General features: G+C 29.9%; 1 protein-coding gene across 4 annotated transcripts in view; it reads left to right on the plus strand.

Moving 5' to 3' along the window:
- Positions 1 to 18840, plus strand: part of LOC112597010 (syntaxin-binding protein 5) — a 136200-nt gene that overhangs the window by 109270 nt on the left and 8090 nt on the right. For 2 of the 4 annotated variants that reach the window (XM_025342909.1, XM_025342910.1), the window contains exons 14-16: positions 15522 to 15638; positions 15824 to 15946; positions 18552 to 18665. In XM_025342909.1, the coding sequence (XP_025198694.1) occupies positions 15522 to 15638; positions 15824 to 15946; positions 18552 to 18665 (354 nt within the window). Of the gene's footprint in view, positions 1 to 2406; positions 2450 to 7940; positions 8389 to 15521; positions 15639 to 15823; positions 15947 to 18551; positions 18666 to 18840 lie in introns of all 4 variants that reach the window. The other 2 variants (XM_025342911.1, XM_025342912.1) reach the window with 2 other exon arrangements.

Consider the following 18840-nt stretch of genomic DNA (forward strand, 5'->3'; position numbering starts at 1 on the left):
AACAATGGTTTTTAACCAAAACTGAGTGGAAACCATTAATATTCTTGTGTAGTCATTTAGGTGCGCACGAAAATCCACAAAGAGATCGTTCACTACTTTTTACTCCTCTTCTTTCCTTTCGAACTATGAAATCTCGGCGAACTCGTTTCCCACGTAAACGCGCGCTCACAGCCGCGTCCGCCCACGTCGCGACGAACGTGCGTCGTGGTGACGATCGCCGTCTCCGGAACAAGCTCAGTTACGGTAAAAAACATTAACCACCGAGATCCGTAGGCTCATAATTCAGATGACCTATAATTAATTGTCCGGCGCGCTGTACGCAACTGTAACCGCGCACACTGTCATCTCTCAAACGAAATAAAAACACACACACAACTCGCTTTTATGTATACAAATACCCATATAGTCATCTACACGTTTAATGTTAATATATATATTAATATTTAACGTCAACAAACGATATCGAGTTAATGTGTACACAAATTATCATCCATGTCTCATCATATTGATTTGTATACGTACTCACAGACCCTCAGGTGGATTTTTTCAGGGTGCTGCATGTTTTTTTTTTTTTTTTTTTAATATATTTTTTATGGTACTACATAATAAACCATCACCATAATTTGGAATCATCTTTAAAATATAAGTAACATAATCATCTTTATACTTTTTAATCGTACAGTAATAATTATTATTATTATATTTAACCAACACAATTCAACTTAATATTATTATAAAGTCGTGCACGCTAATGAACAATTTAATAAATTTATTATATACCTAAGGCCGTATAAAATAAGTATTACACGGTCTTGTGTCGAGTCAGGTTATCGTGAGGAATTCGAGTGTAAAAAGAGAATGAATCGGAGCGAACGTTGTAATCAGTTTCAATATAGTTCGATGAATTTTGTCGGTATTTTTCGTTTTAATTTTATTGCCGCGTTCAGCGTATAACGCGTCAATTCAAGTTTTGTTTTTATACGGTTTAAATTCTTATAACATTATATATATTTAATTTTCGATTTATTTATGAAACGGATGGTGCCAATTCGTTACAAGTGGAAAACGCTGACTTGGCGTAGATTATGAGTAGAGGTACTTGGCATACCACATAACCATATTCTATTTAATATTTAACGATATTAATCAGTTGCCATGACGTTACGTCCCACATTTTTGATAGCAATTATTAAAATATAATAAACTTAAGCATTACCATATAGTACGAAATTATATAGAATATTGATGGTTGACGATATTATCATAATAATTTGAGTCACTTGGAAACTCAGTAGTACTCAATTTTTTTTTTTTTTTTGCATAATTTATATTATAGTAAATGTTTTCTAAAATGTTGTTGTTTTTTTTTTATAAATACATATGATACATTATTGCAATTAAATTGAAATTAATGGCCTGCAGTATATATAATATATATAATATAATATATAAATTATAGAATATTAATACATAATAAATTAGCATTATCAGATAGCTTGCGATGTAATTTTCAGTAACATAATATTATTGTTTCCTTCCTTATTTTATTTTAATTAAGTTAATTAAAATGTAAGTAGAAGTCGTTAGTGAACATTTTTGTCTGTATAATAGTTTAATTTAAAACATTGCGCTTATTTATTAGTAAAATGAGATAAATATTTTTACTACATTATCATTATTATTATTTCGTATTTTTCACTTTTGTTTATTTGTTGTCATTGTTATTATTATTTTTGTTTTTAATTTTCTTTATAAACATCAAACCTAAATTTAACAGTTAACATGCCATCCAGCTTCCACAGCAGACATTGTCGTATCTATATTTGATAAACAAAACATTACTATATAATACATAACGTTAATATGTTTCGTATCGTGTAAAGTGATAAGTTTCCTATTAATCCAATTTAATAAAGAAGAGAGATTTACAATATGAATGTGTGTATATATCATATAATGTGTTTGTTTTATTTTCTCGGATATGTGGGTGTTTTTTTCTTTTTAGTACAGGTATAGATTGTTATAAAGTTTGATATAATTATTCATAAATATATATATATTTTTTTTTGTTATATTTTTTTTAGAAAAAAGAAATTTATATATTGGTAACAGTTTGCTTTTTTTTTAATTTAAAATTTTACTGTGTGGTGTGTTCAAAATTAGTTAGATAGTAAAATAAATATATTTACTTATCTAAAACAAATCATGTTTGTTTTGAAAAATTCGTTTTGATATTTATATATGATATATATATATATGTATATACATACATATATATTTATATTTATATAATATATATACGTATATATCTATATATATATATATATATAAATTTAAAAAATACATTAATTTATATAAGTAGTTTTCATTGTAAATAACATTATTGTGCTCTGTAAATGTTTCAAGGAATTTAATGAGACGCGAGAGAGCTGCCCCGACCATAGACTTGGTATATATACCTTTAAAATCTCATGTCGTTTTATTATTTTTCATTTATTTACATTTTTTTTTTCTGTTGTGTTTGGTTCACTAAAAAAGTTTCCTTTAAGTTTAACCACTAACAACAATTTATTGTAAAAAAATATTGTCGTTGATGCGTACCTACGAATAATGGCAATTTTTTTTTATCAATCGCATGGGTTATGGAAAGTTTTTTTTTATTTAAAGTATATTAAATATTTTGTTGACTTGGCCAACAATGTAAATATATATTTATTTATATATGTATACAATAATAGTGTACGTACACGAATTTCTGAATGTCACTTAAAACCCGCCGTGTGAACGTATTACGTAAAAAGCCATGAACACAATTTGGCACGTCATAACAACATAATACACGAGCCTTTGCTGTAATATTATTCGCTTGAGTTCAGAAATTCTGTATCGAAGTGCTATACTATATTATATAACCGTTGTTATTACTATATCTAAGCTGGTTTTCAAATTTGCCTAAGCTCAACGTAACGATTATTATAAGTTGGCCTAAACTTTCCGAAATGTACAAAATGTAATACAATAGTATTATACGTAATAATATTAGCTTGGTTATATATACATACGTATATATAATATAAATTATATATTTTTAGTTCGATATAACAGTATAGTTTTTTTTTATTACGTATCTACGCACACACTTACATTATATGGCAGGTACTTTTAAATATTATATTGGTTTGGGTCATCTGATGAAAAAAAAAGTGACACAAACTAATGATTTTAAATTATCTACGCATATATGTATAAACATATGTATATAACGCGTGTACGCATATACAACTATAATATTACAGCTATATTGTTCTTTTAATAATTCACTTTCTTAGAACAGTAAATTCGTTTTTCTTCTACGGACAAAAGCATATTAAATTTTTATTTTATATTTACGATTTTTACGGCCGTGTTGTTACGTATTATTTTTATAAGCTTTGTTTAATAACACGATTTTAACTTCTACAACACACGCGGAACACGCCAAACCGAATGTAGACAAATATTTACATTTTTCTTTACACAGCGCCAAACGCGCGTGTTCTATATACCTACGCCCATTTATACTACATAGAGCACACACTATTGAGACATGGTCCCGCCTTTGTATATATATTATTGTATTTGAAACGTTTGTAGTATCTATATTATTCGTCTCGCTGGAACTCGTAAAAAGCTCTAGCGCAAATCATCCGAAGCGTTTTTATATTCTCTCACTAGCCATGTCTAGAATGTATTATTATATACAGAGTGTTTATAAAGTCTCTATCAAATTTAAAAATTCCATATTTATTAAAAGAAAAAAAGAAAGATTATAAGAGTAGCGTGAAATAAAAACTATTCTTAAAATAATCATGTTCTAAATAATAATAATTAAATAACAAATGCCAATATGACTCCCACTACAAGTCTTCCAACATAATCACACATAAGACCACAATTATTATTATACGACTATCTACGTATAATATGTACAAAGCAATAATACGTTACGCGGCGTTATCAAGTCTCGCCTGCAATGCCCATAACTTGTTAGGTCAAATCCATTCTTTGGGGAGGAGCATACTAATTAAAAAACCGAAACAAAAATATGAATTTATATTTTATGATAGCCCATAAATCAAATTACATAGCGTACACTGCACGACCAGCATATAAATATTCATCATTGTTGTAGGCGATAACGACCCCGAACGCGCGAGAGCTTTCAGTGTATATATCATAATAAGACGTCAGTCCAGCACTGGTTAGTTTGGGATTTTTAATGCGCTTTTGAAAACATCCTCTCTTGGTACGCAGTAAATATAATATAATATTATTATGTCATAGTGCCACATACTATACTGACCACGGCCGTGTACATCAGATTATATATGCATATTGTACTATTGCTGTTTTATTTGTTTTTCAAGCTCGTAATAAAAGCTGAACAATTTTAACATGATTCTAAACGTGCGCGTAACACATATTTCAATAAATCAGGACTAAAATAATTTACAAGGTTGTGAACAAAACATATCCCAACGCAAATAAAATTAAGAAAAGCTTAAATTACTTCAAAAACGTGCATAATATTTTTCAATTATCGTTTGTCAATAAATAATGAAACATCTATTTGTGTAAATCGACGTCTTTTTGTTAATAATGTCGATACAAATTATATGAAAATTCACAATACCACATTAACGACCTTCTAATATTTTTGAGTGAGTTCAAAATATAAGAAATAATTGTATAATCCTCTATAAAATGTTAAAAAATAATTAATGAATAACATGTTTATAAATAGACAGTTAATCATGCAACATCCAATAGTAATACCAATGAAATGAAATTTAAAATACAGTCGAAAATATCTGACTCTAAAACTGTTAAGTATAACTACCGATATTACAATTCTTAAAATACTAAATATTTTCAATATTTTAAAAATTTTTCCAATATAAATTTAATCGAATATATCGGGATATTATAACTTTTCAAGGCAAATATACCACTTTCCTTTCCATCATGAATAAATCACTGAAAATTGATAAAATTGCATTTTATATAGTATGTATTTTACGAATGGTGGATAAAATATTAATAAATATGATATTTATTATTTTCAATATATTGTTAAAAACATATTATTATCTGATCATCAAATAATTATAAAACGCATAGATATTTTTATTGCGATATTGTATAAAAATTTTCATTTTGATAGCTTAACCTATTTTTCGACTTGTCTGTCCATATTTTAAATTTAATTTCTCGTTTTTAGATTATTATCATCGTCTATGCTGCGTGATGTCATTTACAGTTACTATACATTTTTATTGTCTTTTTCACGCGACAAAGGTTAAAAATTGTGTTTCACTTAAAACTATTCGAGTAACATAGAAAAACTATCTTAAGGCACATCGCATTATTAGAATATAAATCTTAACATGTGTGTGCAAGCTCATACTTTTCATTTAGAAATCTGTATAATATTTATTATACACACACAGTATACACTATATATGAAATGCAGACACCGTGCGAAACCTCGGGCGACAATTCAAAAATGAGAACAGACGCATAAGTAAATATTAAAATGAATAAATTATCAAGGGAATTATAGTTTTTGTGGATTCCGTAAGCACGCAATATAGTTATGAAAAGATCAATAAAAAATAAAATAATAAAATACCACTTTTGCAGCCGTTCATTCCTCGATTTTACCATAACTGAGCGTACAATAATTTATTATTTGTATTCACTTGTGGTGGTAAGTGTAAACAATCAGTGATATGTAAAAATGTGTGAGTACACGGCCATGGCAATGCGCTCATTTTTCCGGTCGGTTTTTAAAAAAATAAAAAATAAATTTTAAGTAATATTTTTGATTTCATGTATTCACGCTATTCTTGTTTCGCAAAAATGTCACACATATTAAACCCGAGTTTAAAAAAATGTTTCTTTCAATAACAATGATTGTGCACGTATTATGAATAAACAAAAACCTTGAAAATATTAGTAAGTGGTTTAATTTCGTTTTTTATTTATAACGAGTTTTTAACGTTTCGCAAAATATAATAGTAACTTTGAGGATAGGCTATCGAGTAGAAAAATCGACCGAAAGTACCTTAAAAAAAAAAAATACTCTTCATTCGAAATAAATAATATGATATTTATCCTACAAATATGTAGTCATACTCTAAGGTCCCTTTTCCATTATTTACTGTACGTAGTTTTATATATATAATATTATGATACACGTTTTCAATTCGAAACGTTTCGGCGAGCGTAATCGGTCGAAAGCGCACATCTATACGTGATAATAGACTTAGAAGACATCATCCTAGAGTAAATTCAATACTTTAAAAAAATTATGCTGGTCGCGTTTTTTTTCGTTATTGCCACAATGATCGTTTATACTTATCGTTGTCTGGCCCCAGTAGTGCGGAATCAACATTTTTTATGTATTTATATTTTTTTTTTTTCATCAAGCTGTCTTGTAGATTGTATTTTCTATACTCCTACAAAAAGGTTAAAGTCGAGGTTACAGCAACGACGTGTGTATTTTTATCGTATTCTGATTGGCCTTTGTAATAATGGTATTAGTTACCAATCTATAACCTTGATTTACCAAGAGATTTCTAAAGTTAAAAAGATCTCTGAGAATGTGGTAGATTGCACATAAAGACTACGAATTATTTATTTAGAGGAATATCGCATATCGCTAAGTATAGTGCATATAGACACTCCCCCTCAACCGTTTTCCCCGATAATCATATACATTACATTATACTCCGAGACCGCAAACCGGGTAGTTTCCTCGGGCCATTACAAAACATAAAAATCGTAGTTTTGTAAAACTGTCATCGCCGTGTTAAAAGCGTACATAAATATGACATTTTTACGCCAAAGCTAGTGAGAAAAACTTTAAAAAAATAAATACGTTTCGGCGGTTGTCCTATATCCGATGCAACGCATTAGGACAAAAGATAAAAAAAGAACTCGTCATCTTAATCCTCTATATTACTATAGTTGTGTATAACCGCTCTTAAAACACTCCAAAAAATTTTTAAGTGATTTTGGCGTTATTAGGATTTACATTTTATTTTTTTTTAAGAATTACTTTATACCACTATGACAAAATGTTTCACATTGCCTATATAGCTTAAACTAACCAATAACTTGGTATATATTTGAGGTTTTAACGATTTTGTTATAACTAGTACATTTGATACAGTTACTACCAACGAATCAAATCGAGTTTAATGGCATAGTTGGTGAATGTAATGACATAATTATGATTATGCGCGAATCACTAACATTCATACCGGAAATACAAACGTTTTTATTCATAGCGTAATTTTACCCACAGTCACATATAATAATATATTTATATCTCAAACCCTAAAAAAAAACGTTACGTTTTTATTAGTTCTTAACGTCAAGTGTATACTACTCACGGCCATACCTGTACGGTAGGGACAATATAAGGGTCTAGCGGTATAATCAAATTGTCCACAACAACTCCTGCAGATGTATGTAAATATTGTAAATATAGAGAACGTGAATATTATATTATCAACGTAGACATTTGGTTTCTCTGTCGAATTCGATGTTTTTCGAGTGTATATTTTTGCGCGACTTGGGTGTTGCGAAGGCTGCGAGGAAATCACTCAATCGAGGAGGCGTGATGACGGTTAAAAATATAGTTTAGTTTTTCGCCATATACCTAATACCCAATAATACTACCTATATTATATACCGTCGGTAAGTAGGTGTTAAATCATAATATCGTCGAAACGATGTATGAAAATAAAAACGCGTAGGCGCCGGAAAAAATCGTCTTGTCCGCTGTCAGTAGGATGTGTGCGTGTGTGTGCGTGTGTGCGTGACATCCTCTGCGCAGTGTACATAATATTGTGGGGTGCACGTGCGAACGAATAAATACGTCGTTGGTTCAGATAAACGGCATGTGCCTGTCGCCGACTCTGGTCGCCAAAGCGTCGTCGTCATCGAGCCATTTCTCGTTCGTACCGTCGGCGCACGGCGGAAGTGGCGGGCTAAGCGGCATCGGAGGAGGAATCGGCGGCGGCGGCGGTGGCATCGGCATCGGCATCGGATCAGGAGGAGTTGTAGGCGGCGGCGGCGGCGTCGGCGGAGGCTTTTACGGCGGCGGCGGCGGCGTCGGAGGCTTTTACGGCGGCGGCGGTGTGAGATGCGGCGTCGGCCGGTCCACGGAACCGGTCAGGCGGTCCCGGTCGCAAGGCGGCCAGCGCAACAAACTCCAGAAGTGCCTGAGCACGGTGTCCTACTCGGACGACGGTCTGGCCGTGGCCAACACCCGGACCACTCTGTACACGGCTGTCGACCGCCACAACCTACTCGCCACCAGACAGTATTGCAGTTTTGGTAGTACAAATCGCCTCTAATAATTATAATAATAATAATAATGATAATGATAATAATTGGTAATGATATATATGGACAGCAACGGTAATCTAAATATCGAGTAATATTATCGTATAACCGTGTACGAGTCATATGCGATACTATCACTACTCCCCCCCTCTCTCCTTCACTGACTGTTTTGTGTGTGTGTGTGTGTGTGTGTGTACACCGATATGTCTATCAGCGTGTATTGTCGTCATCACCTTGTTGTACACGAAATAGTTATCACATTACGGTCGCATTTGCCTGTCCATCCGCCTGTCCGTCTGTAAGACAGTATAGACGTTTTACACGGTGTTAATGTATTTACTGATTGCCCACAGCAGTGCTATGAATTTAACGCACTAAAAACACTGTTCGATATTCGTGTCTAAATGTCGTACGTTTAACGTTGACGAAATAATAATAATAATATGTTCGAAGGCCCCCAAAATAAATATCCGTTATAAATATAATCGTCGTGAAGACGTGTTATGCTTTGACGAGAATACCCGAAGAAAACGTACAATAATATGAAAAAAAAAAAAAAACTCAAACAAAACTTGACCAGTTGGCGCCTATTGTTCGATAAATCTCGACCAAACCTAACTCCTTCTGTGAAATAAATAAAAAAAAAAAAATTGTGAAAAGCAAATTTGATTCATAACTCTCACGAAGATTTCGATTTTGACGTTTAACTTAAATTTTTTTCTAATGTCAATAATTACTTTTTTTTTTTTCATCTCGTCGCACCATTATACCATATTGTTTCGACTTATTTCCGAGAATAATATTATTAATTTTTATTTCTCCACTCAATATCGTCCTTAAAACAAGCAGTTTTATTTTTTATTTTTTTTGCGTTCTTTTTTATTTTTATTTTTTCGTATTTAACCACTTTGAATTTATTTTCATTAAACATTTCTAATCTATTTCCATTTATTCATACCATTAATGTCATAATAATCATGATAAATAATAAATACCACAACTAGGTATCTCGTAATTCGTGATTTTATTACAGCAATCCATATTATTTAAGGCGTTAAGTAAATATCATTAGGTACCTATTCATATTAATATCGTCACTGTGCTTCGATTGCCCGTCTGTCCGTCCGTCTTTATAAAGCATGCAACCCAATATCTATTATGGATATGGCATATTGTACATTATGTTTAGGTATACCGTATAAATGCACATTATACATATATATATCAAATATGTAATATACATTACATATGACGTTAGTGTATTATGTGTGTAATTTTGACACTATTCAGTCTTCCGAAGACCGCTGATTTGTTTTCACTTCACATATTGCATATAATAAATATTGTATATTATTAAATGTTTACACTTACGTAACTAATTTTTTCTTATCCCGCTGTATATTGTTTCGAGTTATTACATTATTAATTATTATACGTTTCTATTATAATTATTGTTTTTCTTGTTCGATATAACCCCTATACACGCTGTTTGACTCTTGTGTTTTGTTTTGTTTTTTCGTTGTTTTTTTCTATCCACTTTTCTATATATTAGCCGTTATATTACCTATATATTTATACATGTTATTTTTTTTTTTTTTTTTTTTTTATCTTAGACGTTTATTACATCCGAATTCACACCATAAAATCATCAGCATAAACATTATAATACTATCTTTTGATATATAATACATTTATACCGTGCATATAATATTATTATTATTCACAATAGTATACACCAAATCCAGCATCCAATCTCACCACTGTACTTCATACAATATACATGATCGCGTTTAAGTACCCCGTATTATATATATATATATATATTCGTATATCATTCACGCCAGGCCGTTGTCATTTTTCACTCTCGTTCGCTCACAAATTATTACGCCCATCCATTATTACAGTTTGAAACGATATAATCAGATATATATTATATTATACACACAACGCGCGCCAAGTACAGTCTTCGTTCAATTGCTATACCTACAAAATAAAAATTATGCACGTATAAGGTGTATTATTATAATATACTTTCGAATGTCATCCACTCGTATTTCACGCTGTAACGAATATTTTATAACGTTATTTCCGTTGTATCATAGGTATATCGGTGTTTGAGTGTTTCACACGATTTTGTTTATTTCGTACGGTTATAGCAAGTGCACATTTTTTTCACCCGAGAGATTTTTGTTAAATTTCAAGAGTCGACCGACAATAATACCTACAAATAATGATAAGAAAAATATATACGAAAATCCGATTAGATTGTTAATAATTGGGCGCCGCCGTACTTTTACGTGCAATGTTTACCGTCGTCGGCGTGACCCCTAAAATTGATTTTAAACGATGAAAAACGCCAATATTTAGTGATGATAGTTTAAATATACTTGGACGCCGCGCACTGTAATATATATGTATGTATAATTTACAAATATATTTTTTCTATCTCAAGCTATAAGGACTAAGCTTTGAAATGATTGCAGATCGTTTGTAATAATAATCGCTTTCAAATAATTTTAACGTCCGAACATAATACCAATATGACTTTCTTTAATTGTAATTATAACATATATTAATGTCAATTATTTTTAAAATCTGTGTGTGTGTGTAATATATTATATATATATATATATATATATAGTATAAACGGGTGTACCTACAAAGTTTTCTCGAATCAATATAATGATACATTAATCACCTTACCACTATATTGACTCGACTAATGTTTAGTCAAATTTTTACTGCACCGTGGGTCATTAATACAGTTGATTTCGGCATTTCCTGACGTTCTTATATAGCCTACATGTATACACTGTTTTACTGTACATCTATACATAACAATATTGCGATCTTAAAATCACTATATGTGTACAGTATAGACCGTTTGTTTTCCTAATAATGATCAATTATTTTCCAATAAACAAATACAATTTCCGTCGGGTAGGTAGTTGATATAACAAGCACTTGAAACTTTCGTAAATGAATCGCCTATACACGATGTTTACATTGTAAATTCTTACATGTGTTTCGATATCGTCGATATCATATACTACATTACGTCAAGTTCTACATAGATATCCATTTTTCATTACGATTATGGTCATTGTTATTTTACTATTATTTAAGATATTAATTAAAAAATGTTTTAAAAGAAAAAAAGTGATAAACCCACTAAGCTCGTGACAGTGATACGCTCCTTATTATACTCGTTATAAAGTTTATTTGGACTTAACATTATTCTATGTTTACTTAATATCGTTATATCATGGCTATGGTGTATACGTGTAATTCGAATCCTATTGATTTATTTTTCTTCCACATATATATCGTTCAAATACGGTTATTTAGTTAGGTACGCCATATTACAACACACTTCGAGATAACGACTAAGTTCGAATACACACTGTACGGTCTCCGATTATATAACAATAATAAAAATGTATCTTATAATACCCGCAACGATGATAATAATAATAATAATAAAATACGCAAATATACGTTCTCCAACATAGTACGCGTAGATACGTTTTTCGATCGCCTGAAAGGGCCAAATGAATATTTTTTGTTTATGTGCAGTAATATTTTAATACCCACCATCACTTATAAAATATAGGTAGCATACGAACGGAGTGTTTCATAATATTCATTTTATTATCTTTCATATATTATTTTGTATACTCTGGTGCGATGGTGGCCAATATACAGAGTGATTCACTTTGTGTGCTCGCCTCCATTTTTCCTTTAATAATAAATTTATTCAAATTCTGGTTCTTAGTATAATTTAATATACCTAAAGACCATATTTTAAAATTCTTGAAGTATTCTTTAATGCTTAAGAAATATCTTTAGTGTTAAAAACGTTTATTTTTAAAATGAGAACTCCCTTTTTTTTTTATAAATTACTAAATGGATAATAATTTTAATGACTTTGATGTACCTAGTTCAAAAATTTGAACAAATATTTTTTTAATTATCAACATTTTTATATTAAGGATAGTAGTAATGAAAAATTGTTTTTTCGAAAATATAAAATAGATTGATATTAATTACTAACATTTTCATATTACCATAGTCTACATGTATTCTAGCCCATTATCATAAATCTATTATCTTTAATACACAAAGTCAATGAACTCAAAAACTACTTGTTTTAATTTTAATTTTTATTCGTCAACATGTTCAAAAAAATGTTCTGCTAAACAAAAGGAGGAGAGATTTCTTTTTTGAAAAATAAAAGTTTGTATCTCCAAAAGATACTTCTTTAGTAGAACAAAAAATATTAATAATTTAAAATACAGTATACATATTGAAAATAACAAAAATAAAATTTTGAATAACTATGGTATTAAAGAAAAAATAGAGGGCTGAATCATTCTGTACGAGTATATTATTATATCAACTAACTATGGCTGTTCGAAAGCACTAGATTTAATGACCCATTTGTGTGTACACAGGCGTCCAACAACTGTTGTCCCATTTAAATGACTATATATATTATATATATAACGGTATATGTGTTTAATGTGTTGGTAGTATGGTAATATCTTTGGGGCTCGGGACGATTTGGTGGTAGCAAATGCATATCATTGTACACTTGCACATTGCGCGTAATTTTTTTTCTTTATAATATATTGTCATATTGCTCTGAGTGACTAAATTTCAATTTGTAACTGGAAAAAATATATCTTTATAGGATTGGAGCGATAAAAAATATTTTTAGTTAACGAAAAAAATGCCAGTTTTTTTTAACTTGGTTGTCAAGTTGTGATTACAGTTATTATTTATTTGTTATTAATTACTTTTTAACATTCGCGTACAATTATTCAGACAGCATACTGTAAACAAAATGGTATAATAGACGCATTTTAACACATTAACAATAATTTATAATAAATCAAATCGATAATACCTAATTACATCTTGATAATATATAAATACATTTATTTTTACTCATCAATAAGTCAGTGACATGTCTAAAGACGCTTTTACTTATAAAAGTCTTGCACATTTAATTAAGGTTATTTTATTGACCCATAGAAGTCTCGAGCCCCACTTAAATAAGTATTATTAACCCGATGGTGTACAACTGTTATCAACGAGTATATTAAGTATATTATATATTATATACTTATACCTACAAAATTATTGGGTGTATCGTTATTAATTTATAGCATGATTTTATTGATACCATATAAAATTATATAGTTTATAGAAGTCATGAAACGCAACAGTCATAATATTAATACATTGTAACGACCGTTTTTATTTATTATTATTATTTTTTTTTTTTTTCATTATTATTATAAATCAATCACATTAAAACATAACATACCGCGTTATGTCTATTTAATATTATTATTTACTTTAAAAGTCGTCCTCATTACTTTTATTACACATCATTTATGCCGTAGTGTCATTTGACTCATACCTATAACGTATACATATGATATAACATTATATATACTTAACGTAGCATTATTTTACCCCTATTCGCATGGCCAAATAAAATATGTGATCATAATTATTATACTCGTACTTTATAGACCCCATCCTCTTCCCACTCCAACACGTGAAATTCGACTTAAAGTGAATACCAAGCACATGCGACGTAGACCTATTTCACCTGTTTTTAACAGTTACACCTTTTGTTATGATATAATGTTATTAATATTAATAATAATAATAATAATAATAATATATTATGGTAAACGTATATTGTACCGTCATCTTATTTAAAATAAATAAGAAATTAAAAATTCATCATCATGTACGAGCGGCGATGTGTGACTACCAAAACTAGTGTGTGATGTATATTCGTTTTTATGTGACTCTATGTACATGTTATTTATATAAACCTCTCTCTATCGCCTCTTCCACATTATGTTGTATTATTATATTACAATTATTGTCTGCTTTGACTTGTGTCTGGCCACACCCGCGTGACCTACCGCTCTCTATCACTATATGCTATTATACATGTACGTACGTAATATATAACCCTCTCTCTATTCCCTTTGATCTTTCAAATCTTTTATAAATTATGTGTCTAATTCTCTCTCTCTCTCTCTTATATTAGATTATGTGTTTTTGTCTTGTTTTTTTTTAACGTATTTCTTGTATCTATTCTTCTTGGTTTTTTGAGCATTAATAAAACACAAATTTGTTGTGTCTCTATTATGTGTGACTCTTGGCAGCGCTCTTCAAACCAGCCCCGATGACGTGCGCGTTATTTACTTATAAATATTATATGCATATTCTGCATATATATATATCCTAATCTAACTTATACCTAACTACGAAGAATTGTCACATTACTGTAATCATGTTATTTTAACGCTGCTGCCCGCGTGTGTGCTGCGTTGCGCGTTTTTTATAACACACATACTGATATTTACTATATATTATTATACATATATTTATATTTATGCATATATAATAATAACTATTAAACTTAACGATTACAATATTATCGTTATTATCAAATTGTTAATTTTCACACGACCCGCGTGTAAGCAATATTATAAATTTATTATATATAAATTTTAATAATATATTAAATTACGTAAAAAAAATTGTAAATACATACTTAAAAACCGTCGCAAACGTTGTAAATAAAAATGTAAAATATTCGGCAACGGAAAGTTGTAAATACCACATATTGCTTAGCATGCGCACTTTTGCACGTTTTTTTTACCTATTGCTTAATCTATTTTATTGTCTTGTTAATGTATTGTATCAATTGTATATCGTAATAACAACCTGTTTAATATTATATACAGTACACTGTATACATATATAACATATATTATAAATATATAAATATATTACGAATAATACTTAGTTACCTATACTATTATGCATGAATACGCTTTTTGTGGTGCACGTACAAAATTAAATGTAATAATTTTTACATTGTTCTAAATTTACTTAAATAGTCAAATTTTCTTCTAACTGACATTATTATAATATATTATTATCCATTATAGTTATGGTTAACACATAAAATAAAAATACATTATAATGATAATAAAAACCGCTTTTATGATTTAACCACATAATATTATTTATAACTACACTCGTCTATTATTCGATTGACTTACGTATATTGTTTTTTTCCCGTCTAGATAAGTTGGACAGCTCGTTCTCTAGATCACGGAGTTCTAGTATGTCGAGCTTAGACAACATCACCACGGAGTCGATACAGTGTTTGACGTTTGGAGATTCGTACACGAAGAAATCCGGTACCTACCTAATAAGTTTTTAGAGTACCTTCTCATAATATCCTTCACCACACCACGCCCGCTACTACGCGGAGTCCACGTCACTCTTCTTCCTTTTCCCGTTCAAAATGTTCCTTAATTTATACATATTATATATGTTAAATCTATGTATAATTTTCGTATTTTTCTTTACGCTTTTGTTTCAGATCCGTCTAACTTCCCGACCCTCTGGATAGGCACCAGCGTGGGGTCGGTGCTCACAATAATGATCAATCTACCACCTCCCGGAGAGCCTAGGACCACGCAGCCCGTAACCGTCGCCCCTTGTGGTGAGTTTTTTTTTCTTATCTATCCAACCAATGAAGAAGAATTTACTTTGAAAATATCAATGCTCTTCGTCTGTTAACAAAATCGTATTTCCCTATCTTTTATTTTTATTTTCGGTCTATGTATATTCATTTCCGGCAACTTCACCCATATGTAGGTCATTAGATTCATCCCAGATAATTTTCATATTAAATTAAAACGGAAAAAACAATAAATATATGCGCTTCGTAATCTGATTACAGTGTCGTATACGTATAATTTTCAAGCGACTTTTAATGCTCCAAATGATGCAAATAATATTCAAGTGTTTTTTTTTTTTGCACTGTTTTTTGTGATCATATTTACAAGCGGCACTCGAGACTTTAAATGCCATTTATTGCATATATCCATATATCCAAATAGGGCGTACTGTTGAAAAATATAAATGCTTCAATAATACACACTAAAATATATACAGTGTATTAACTTTAAATATATATTAGGTTAATCCATCCAGACAGACGCACAATTTAAATATCGATTTTTATTTCACTTGTTTTATATTTTCGTAGTGTATTCTTCAATCTGTTTCAAAACGTTTCGCATATTTTAAAAATATTTAATTAGTAACTTCAACTCGCTGTTTTTATATTCACAGATAACTGAAACGTATCATTTACAAAGCGTAAAAAATATTATAATTTACCATGTTTAACATTCCATTTCTTTACGTTTTATTTATTTTTGAATTAAAAAAATACTAAGGCTTATTTCAAATACCTAAAACATTATTACAATATTAATTACTCTAAAAACTTTCCTTTTTGAAATTACTTGAGGTTCACTGAACCAAAAGGATACTTACGTAGAATTTAAAATTCTTTGAACTTTTTAAAAATAAGAAAAATATTTCATCAACTTAATCCAAAAATCATCGTAGTAAGGTCTCTAATTCTACAATAATGTAGATATTTTAATTATTAAGAATTAAGATACTGTATATTGCCTTTATGTTTTATAGGGCATTTTCGTTTTTCTTAATGCGTACTTAATTCCAAATCGTAAATTGAGTATATAAAATGAAAACAATTATTGAGTACATTTGTTATACTCTCACGACGCGCGATATTTAATTAAATAATAAACTCCAAGCTTGCAAATTTTATTGAACAATATGAATATAAAACCCATAACGTAAAAGTGTAATAATATCAAATGGTGTACGCATTTAAAACGGCGTAAATAAAAATAACAACACAATTTAAAAATAAAAACTGCGTGGTGCGATAATTTTCCATTTATAGACCGTTGAAAAGTTTAATAATTTTTCACGCTAGAACTTTATTGCTGAGGCACACTTCACAGCAGCAGCGACGATCAAAATAATCATTCAAAGAGCACATAATCGAAATGAAAATAATTTTCGATGAATAGCCAACAGTTCTAAAAAAAATATTTTATAACACGTTTAAAATAATACATGGAAATTAGTATAATGTGTGTAAGATTAAAGTCACTATTTATGTAAACGTTTTAACATGATTAGGTGTTTACGTTATAATATTAATTGTATCAGTAAAAAAACAATAAAACTTATATCGTCTTTAATCTCTTTATATAATACAGTGGTTTTTAAACTATTTTCCTTCGCAGCATATTATTATTAGTTACTATTAATCGCAGCACACTTTAGATAAACGCTATTTATTTGCCAAAAATAAGTAATTTAAATCTATGATTTAAGAAAGTTCTATCTTTAATTGTAATTAGAACTTATTTAAAACAATACATTATCAAGTTTTCACGGCATAGCCGTTGAAAAACACTGAAATCTATTGTATCATAAGGTTTCATAACCTACGCACATGTTACGCCGAAAAAGTTTATATTGTAAGCATATAGGTATATTCATTTGAAACCTTTACATGCAGGCATACAGCTGCAATGTAGTATACATTTATTATATAAGTAAAAAATTACACCTGACAAAGTCTTTTATTGCCAAAAGTGTAACAAAATGAAATGATTTATTAATATTTTATAGTGAATAATTATTATCTTTACTGTATAGATATTGAAAAAATCTTTCATTTTCTTTGGGTCGCATTCGCCAATTAAGGTTCTACTCTTATTTGTTTTTGGTCTATTAAATATAATGTTAATTATTGTAGAAATATTTTCAGGCTTTTTCATAATTTTGTAGTTTATTTCGTTTTAAGTACGATGAATTACAATAAGAAACAATAAAGCGTGATTATAATGTTTATAATAAACAAATTACTACGCGTACACATTTTGACTACTCATATTAATATAGTGTGTACACTGTACAAATTGCGCGTTTTACGTTCAATTTACGAAAACATATATCGATATCGATGGTATAATAATAAATATATATGCCTTGGTTCGGTTAAGTTAGTATACTCATAGTCATTTATATAAATCTGCAGGCATTACCACATTTCAGGTTATTACCACGTCAAACCACATGTAACCATACGTGTATGAATAGATGTGTAAACTGTTTTGGGATTTAAAAAAAAACCATTACTGAAGAATACTGCTTATGTTTTTCTATTTTAATTAATTAATTAATTTTTTTTTTTTTTATCTACTTGTCTACAGGTACGATGTTCAGACTGAAAGGCGGAGTGCTTACCATGTCGTTCCTGGACTGCAACGGTGCATTAATACCTTACGCGTACGAAGCGTGGAGAGACGAGGGCCGAGACAAACAAAGTAAACACCATTCGTTATATTAATATCATATCAAATAATAGCCGTTCGTCGCCCGAGACCGCGAAACGTGATTTTTACCACCGTTTGTACATTAAATTATCACCCGATCTTTATACTCATTCGTATACAGATCGTTTTGGGTTTTTTACCGCCATTCGACGTAACGATGACGGTA

The sequence above is a fragment of the Melanaphis sacchari genome, unplaced genomic scaffold (assembly GCF_002803265.2).
Source record: "Melanaphis sacchari strain LSU unplaced genomic scaffold, SCAv2.0 Contig36_pilon_pilon, whole genome shotgun sequence".
NCBI classification, from domain to species: Eukaryota; Metazoa; Arthropoda; class Insecta; order Hemiptera; family Aphididae; genus Melanaphis; species Melanaphis sacchari.